Source organism: Salvelinus alpinus, chromosome 20 (genome assembly GCF_045679555.1).
Source record: "Salvelinus alpinus chromosome 20, SLU_Salpinus.1, whole genome shotgun sequence".
NCBI classification, from domain to species: Eukaryota; Metazoa; Chordata; class Actinopteri; order Salmoniformes; family Salmonidae; genus Salvelinus; species Salvelinus alpinus.
The window spans coordinates 33,520,278-33,528,310 of NC_092105.1; the positions used below are offsets into that span (position 1 = coordinate 33,520,278).

Consider the following 8,033-nt stretch of genomic DNA (forward strand, 5'->3'; position numbering starts at 1 on the left):
CGTGTATTACTAACAGAACTTCACAGAACTTCAGCAAATGACTTGAGACAGGGAATTGAACATTTGATGTGTGGTCTCTTGCAGATAATCTTCTACGAGGACAATATCTTCCAGGGCAGAAATTTCAAACAGAAATTTGCATCCTGTAGCTCTAACTCCAAAAAGTTTTGGGACACTGTAAAGTCCATGGAGAAAAAGAGCACCTCCTCCCAGCTGCCCACTGCACTGAGGCTAAGAAACACTGTCACCACCGATAAATCCACGATAATCGGGAATTTCAATAAGCATTTCTCTATGGCTCCTCCTGGCTACCCCAACCCCAACCCCGGCCAACAGCTCCGTACCCCCCGCAGCTACTTGCCCAAGCCTCCCCAGCTTCTCCTTCACCCAAATCCAGACAGCAGATGTTCTGAAAGAGCTGCAAAACCTGGACCAGTACAAATCAGCTGGGCTAGACAATCTCTTTCTAAAATTATCCGCTGCCATTTTTGCAACCCCTATTACCAGTATGTTCAACCTCTCTTTCGTATCGTCCGAGATCCCTAAAGATTGGAAAGCGGCCGCAGTCATCCCCCTCTTCAAAGGAGGTGACACACTAGACCCAAAATGTTACAGACCTATATCCATCCTGCCCTGCCTTTCTAAAGTCTTCGAAAGCCAAGTTAACAAACAGATCATTGACCATTTCGAATCCCACCGTACCTTCTCCGCTGTGCAATCCGGTTTCCGAGCTGGTCACGGGTGCACCTCAGCCACGCTCAAGATCCTAAAAGATATCATAACCGCCATCGATAAAAGACAGTACTGGGCAGCCGTATTCATCGACCTGGCCAAGGCTTTCGACCGTATTCTTATCGGCAGACTCAACAGCCTTGGTTTCTCAAATGACTGCCTCGCCTGGTTCACCAACTACTTCTCAGATATAGTTCAGTGTGTCAAATCGGCGGGCCTGTTGTCCGGACCTCTGGCAGTCTCTATGGGGGTACCACAGGGTTCAATTCTCAGGCCAACTCTCTTCTCTGTATATATCAACAATGTCACTCTTGCTGCGGGTGATTCCCTGATCCACCTCTATACATCTGGCCCTTCTTTGGATACTGTTAACAAACATCTAAACGAGCTTCAATGCCATACAACACTCCTTCCGTGGCCTCCAACTGCTCTTAAACGCTAGTAAAACTAAATGCATTCTTTTTCGCTGCCTTCACCCACCCGTCCGACTAGCATCACTACTCCGGATGTTTCTGACTTAGAATATGTGGACTAGAGGTCGACCGATTATGATTTTTCAATGCCGATACCGATACCGATTATTGGAGGACCAAAAAAAGCCGATACCGATTAATCGGCCGATTTCTATTTATTTATTTATTTGTAATAATGACAATTACAACAATACTGAATGAACACTTTTATTTTAACTTAATATAATACATCAATCAAATCAATTTAGCCTCAAATAAATAATGAAATATGTTCAATTTGGTTTAAATAATGCAAGTGTTGGAGAAGAAAGTAAAAGTGCAATATGTGCCATGTAAAAAAGCTAACGTTTAAGTTCCATGCTCAGAACATGAGAACATATGAAAGCTGGTGGTTCTTTTTAACATGAGTCTTCAATATTCCCAGTTAAGAAGTTTTAGGTTGAGGTTATTATAGGAATTATAGGACTATTTCTCTCTATACCATTTGTATTTCATATACCTTTGACTATTGGATGTTCTTATAGGCACTTTAGTATTGCCAGTGTAACAGTATAGCTTCCGTCCCTCTCCTCGCCCCTATCTGGGCTCGAACCAGGAACACATTGACAACAGCCACCCTCGAAGCATCGTTACCCATCGCTCCACAAAAGCCTAGCAGAGCAAGGGGAACAACTACTCCAATTCTCAGAGCGAGTGACGTTTGAAACGCTATTAGCGCGCACCCCGCTAACTAGCTAGCCATTTCACATCGGTTACACCAGCCTAACCTCGGGAGTTGATAGGCTTGAAGTCATGAACAGCGCAATGCTTGAAGCATTGCGAAGAGCTGCTGGCAAACGCACGAAAGTGCTGTTTGAATGAATACTTACGAGCCTGCTGCTGCCTATCACCGTTCAGTCAGACTGCTCTATCAAATATCAAATCATAGACTTAATTATAACATAATAACACACAGAAATACGAACATTAGGTCATTAATATTGTCAAATCCGGAAACTATAATTTCGAAAATAAAACGTTTATTCTTTCAGTGAAATACGGAACCGTTCCATATTTTATCTAGCTGGTGGCATCCGTAAATCTAAATATTCCTGTTACATTGCACAACCTTCAATGTTATGTCATAATTACGTAAAATTCTGGCAAATTAGTTCGCAACAAGCCAGGCGGCACAAACTGTTGCATATACAATGACTCTGCGTGCAAAGAACGCAAGAGAAGTGACACAATTTCCCTAGTTAAATAATTGCCTGCTAACATGAATTTCTTTTTAACTAAATATGCAGGTTTAAAAATATATACTTCTGTGTATTGATTTTAAGAAAGGCATTGATGTTTATGGTTAGGTACATTTGTGCAACGATTGTGCTTTTTTCGCAAATGCGCTTTTGTTAAATCATCCCCCGTTTGGCAAAGTTGGCTGTCTTTGTTAGGAAGAAATAGTCTTCACATTTCGAACGAGCCAGGTGGCCCAAACTGCTGCATATAAACTGACTCTGTTGCACAGAACGCAAGAGAAGTGACACAATTTCCCTAGTTAAAAGAAATTAATGTTAGCAGGCATTATTAACTAAATATGCAGGTTTAAAAATATATACTTGTGTATTGATTTTAAGAAAGGCGTTGATGTTTATGGTTAGGTACACATTGGTGCAACGACGGTGCTTTTTTCGCGAATGCGCTTGTTAAATCACCCGTTTGGCAAAGTAGGCTATGATTCAATAATAAATTAACAGGCACCGCATCGATTATATGCAACGCAGGACAAGCTAGATAAACTAGTAATATCATCAACCATGTGTAGTTAACTAGTGATTATGTTAAGATTGATTGTTTTTTATAAGATACGTTTAATGCTAGCTAGCACCTTACCTTGGCTCCTTGCTGCACTCGCATAACAGGTAGTCAGCCTGCCACGCAGTCTCCACGTGGAGTGCAATGTAATCGGCCATGATCGGTGTCCAAAAATGCAGATTACCGATTGTTATGAAAACTTGAAATCAGCCCTAATTAATCGGCCATTCCGATTAATCGGTCGACCTCTAATGTGGACAACTACAAATTACAAGGTGCCTCGCTAGACTGTAAACTCTCCTTCCAGAGTCATATTAAACATATCCAAAATGAAATCTTGTTCTCAACTGGCCTACCTGGTTAAATAAAGGTGAAAACATCAAACTATAAAATAACACATGGAATCATGTAGTAACCAAAAAAGTTTTAAACAAATCAAAATATATTTTAGATTTTAGATTCTTTAAAGTAGCCACCCTTGGTCTTGATGACAGCTTTGCACATTGCTTTTCCAACAGTCTTGAAGGAGTTCCCACATATGCTGAGCACTTGTTGGCTGCTTTTCCTTCACTCTGCGGTCCAACTCATCCCAAATCATCTCAGTTGGGTTGAGGTTGGGTGATTGTGGAGGCCAGGTCATCTGATGCAGCACTCCATAGTAGTGGTTTCTTTGCAGCAATTCGACCAGTCTCCTCTCAACAGTTGATCTTGAGATGTGTCTGTTACTTGAACTCTGTGAAGCATTTATTTAGGCTGCAATTTCGAGGGCTGGTAACTCTAATTAACTTATCCTCTGCAGCAGAGATAACTCTGGGTCTTCCTTTCCTGTGGTGATCCTCATGAGAGCCAGTTTCATCATAGCGCTTGATGGTTTTTGCGACTGCACGTGAAGAAACTTTCAAAGTTCTTGAAATTTTCCGCATTGACTGACCTTCATGTTTTAAAGTAATGATGGACTGTCGTTTCTCGTTGCTTATTTTAGCTGTTCTTCGCATAATATGGACTTGGTCTTTTACCAAGTAGGGCTATCTTATGTAAAACTTGTCACAACACAACTGATTGGCTCAAACCCAGTTAGAAGGAAAGAAATTCCACAAATTAACTTTTAACAAGGCACACCTTGTCACGCCCTGACCTTAGAGAGCCTTTTTATTTCTCTATTTGGTTAGGTCAGGGTGTGATTTGGGTGGGCATTCTAGTTTGTCTGTTTCTTTGTTGGCCGGGTATGGTTCCCAATCAGAGGCAGCTGTCTATCGTTGTCTCTGATTGGGAATCATACTTAGGCAGCCTTTTCCCACCTGTGTTTGTGGGTAATTATTTATTTTCTGTGAGTGTTTGTGTGCGCCACGGTTGCGTCACGTTCGGTTTCTGTTTACCTGTTTTTTGTGAAGGTTTCACTTCAATTAAAGATGTGGAATTACATGCACGCTGCGCCTTGGCTCATTTATGACAGGGAATTTGAAGACAGCGATCGTGACACACCTGTTAATTGAAATGCATTCCAGGTGACTACCTCATGAAGCTGGTTGAGAGAATGCCAAGAGTGTGCAAAGCTGTCATCAAGGCAAAGGGTGGCTATTTGAAGAATCTCAAATAGTAACTATATTTTGATTTGTTTAACACTTTTTTGGTTACTACATGATTCCTTATGTGTTATTTCATAGTTTTGATGTCTTCACTATTATTCTACAATATAGAAAATAGTAAAAATAAAGAAAAACCCTTGAATGAGTAGGTGTTCTAAAACGTTTGACCGGTAGTGTATATATAAATTAAACTATGTGATTGTAAAATATTTTCTTAACTATTAAGATAATATAATTTCTTTGCATTTATTGAACGTACCAAATGACTTAAAGCTATTCACAGTCACCAACCGACCCATGAAACCAAAATTCAAGCTGTTTGGAAGGATTTATGGATTATGTCACAGCTATAGCATAAAAACAATCTCAAGCCAAAGAACACTTTTATTGAACATGTTTCACTAAATACCTAGTGTGTTCTGAAATATGTACAACAGTCCAGTTGTATTTACTTCTCAATGAAAAACCCCTATTCTAAAGTCTTCGTGGGATCCAGTCACATGGAAATGTAGCGAAAGCACTTCAGCACTCTATAGCCCTCTATACAGTGTTGCTGGGTCAGGGGTTTACACAATGGGGCCCACAGATTCTTTGGGTTTGGTCAGGTATAAAAGTAAGGGTTAACAGAGGCAGGACATCAGTTTAGCAACAGCACAGTTCAAAGAAACAACCGCAACCATGATGGGCAAGGTAGGCACTGCGTTTTAGCCTACAGTTTTAAGTTTAATGCTTGAATAATGGCTGGTTAAGTCAATTATAATCGCAATATCTTTCAATTTCTTTCTTTGGTAATAATTTTTACAAATGATTTATTTTTGCATTTTCAGATCATCTTCTATGAGGACAAGAACTTCCAGGGTCGTTCCTATGAGACCAGCCAGGACTGCCCTGACATGTCCTCCCACCTTAGCAGGTGCCACTCCTGCAGGGTTGAGAGTGGCTGCTTCATGGTGTACGATCGCCCCAACTTCATGGGAAACCAGTACTTCATGAGGAGGGGAGAGTACTCAGACTACCAGCGTATGATGGGAATGAACGACTGCATCAGGTCCAGCCGCATGATCCCCATGGTAGGTTGAAAATATTTCATCTTTAAAAAAGAATAATCTTGCTCCTGAAAATATAACTCTCATATTACACAAGTTTACATATGATTTATCTGATCAATGAAACCTGTTATTTCCTCCGTACAGCACCGTGGAAACTTCAGGATGAGGATCTACGAGAGGGAGAACTTCGGAGGTCAGATGCACGAGATGATGGACGACTGTGACTCCATCCAGGAGCGTTACCGTATGTCTGACTGCCAGTCCTGCAACGTGATGGACGGCCACTGGCTGATGTATGAGCAGCCCCACTTCAGAGGCAGGCAGATGTACATGAGGCCTGGAGAGTACAGGAACTTAAGGGATATGGGCATGGGAATGGGAGGCATGAGCGGTGGCATGAGGTTCATGAGCATGAGGCGTATCATGGATAACATGACTATGTAATTTCCTCAAATGTTGTATGAAAATTGTTGATTAAACCTATTTCCACTGCTAAATTGTCTTCTTTTTGTGATTATCTTACTGAGAGCACTCCATGTTAAAGCATTTCACTATTTCAATCTCTACATCTTTAACATTTCAAAGCATACAATAGATGTACTGTATGCTCAATGTAAGGTAATATCGAGTGATATCTCAGATCTAAATACTTATGTATTAATGTGCACTTTTATTGGAAGAATGCCAATACAAGTGTACATTGTTAAGCAAATTATTTTCACAACTCATTTATTTACTGTTGTATGTTATCATAATCAGCCATATAGGCAACAATCCAATATATATTTGTATCTATAGATGTAAGAAGTGAAGAATAATAAGATGGCGCCGACAGAAATGGTCAACGTCTTACTTGCTCCAAATTGACTTTGCTATTTTGTGACTTTTTTGTGCTTATCCGTATTTTTTTGTACAGATAGCTCACACCATTATAATTTTGAACTACAACTCGACCTTGACTTCGACCTCAATTTCGGCTCCTACTTCAACTCAGCTGTTCCCTTGTTTACACCGGACCCTACTCCATTGTTCGGGCTATTTAAGCGCTGCAAGATGAGATGAGGGAGGAGGGCTGGAGTCCTTGTTAGACTCAGAAGCAGAGAAAATCGTCCGGCACTTCTCTCCGTTATAGACAAATGTCCAGTCACTTGAGGACAAGACGGATGTGCTCCGTTCGATAGTTTCCTTCTAACGGGACGTGAAAAGCAATAATATTATATGCTGTTCAGAAACTTGACTGGCAGGCGATATGGACATAAAACTCCATGCTTTATCGCGACCGGACAGCAGACTAAGGCAAAACCAAAGGGGAAGTGTGTGCCTCTTTGTAAACAATAACTGGTGCGCTGCTTCATGTGTGAAGTAAGTCTAGAGCTTTTGCTCACCTGAACTAGAATACCTCATGGTAAGTTGCAGACCTTTTTATCTACAAACAGTTTTCATCTGTAATCATCACTGCATATAAAAATCTTCCCATCGTGAAATAATTCCAATCATTCTGAATGTGTTCTGATTTGGACATCACGTTGTAAATTTCTCACAGCACACGCCTGTCTTTGTGTGGATGGCTGAGCTCGTGCAGATGCCTCTCTCTCGCACCCTCCCTTGACCTTGAAAAACTGTTCTGTGGGCACGTGCATTTGCTAGATCTGCCAATCCGGACTCGTGCGTCAAAGTGCTGAGGGTTTGATGTGTGGAGATTTTTTGCGATTGCAAAGACTTGGCTCTACTTTTTTAATTGACAATGCATATATATGTTCAAGACGGCTATCTCAAAACAATACCTCGGAACATCTGCTGATGGAAACTATCTACTAGTTAAGTGTTAACTTTCTATCTTTCGCATTCACAACTAATCACAAGCTAACATTGCTTCTCCTTTGCTAGCTAGCCAATTTAATGTGTATCACGTAAATTCAGCGTTACTGTCACGCCCTGACCGTAGAGATCCTTTTTATGTCTCTATTTTGGTTTGGTCAGGGCGTGAGTTGGGGTGGGCATTCTATGTCTTGCATTCTATGTTTATTTTTCTATGCTTTCTATTTCTTTGTGTTTGGCCGTGTGTGGTTCTCAATCAGAGGCAGCTGTCTATCATTGTCTCTGATTGAGAACCATACTTAGGTAGCCTTTTTCCACCTGTGTGTTGTGGGTAGTTGTTTTCTGTTTTTTGTGTCTGCACCAGACAGAACTGTTTCAGTCGTTCTTGTTTTTTTGTATTTCAGTGTTCAGTTTTTATTTAATAAATGATGAACACTTACCACGCTGCGCTTTGGTCACCTTCTTCTTCAGGCGGCCGTGACAGTTACAGCGTAACACAATCACATCAAGCAGCTGAAATGACAGCAAACTATGTGCATTTTCATTTTTTTACCTTAGTTTCTATTGCCAATTCTTTAGAT

General features: G+C 40.8%; 1 protein-coding gene across 1 annotated transcript; it reads left to right on the forward strand.

Moving 5' to 3' along the window:
• Positions 1 to 5,221: 5,221 nt before the first annotated feature.
• On the forward strand, positions 5,222 to 6,131 carry LOC139546695 (gamma-crystallin M3-like). The gene is made up of 3 exons (XM_071355387.1): positions 5,222 to 5,275; positions 5,413 to 5,655; positions 5,779 to 6,131. The coding sequence occupies exons 1-3, from the start codon at positions 5,264 to 5,266 to the stop codon at positions 6,076 to 6,078; spliced, it is 555 nt and encodes a 184-aa protein (XP_071211488.1). The 5' UTR covers positions 5,222 to 5,263; the 3' UTR covers positions 6,079 to 6,131.
• The last annotated feature ends 1,902 nt before the right edge of the window (positions 6,132 to 8,033 follow it).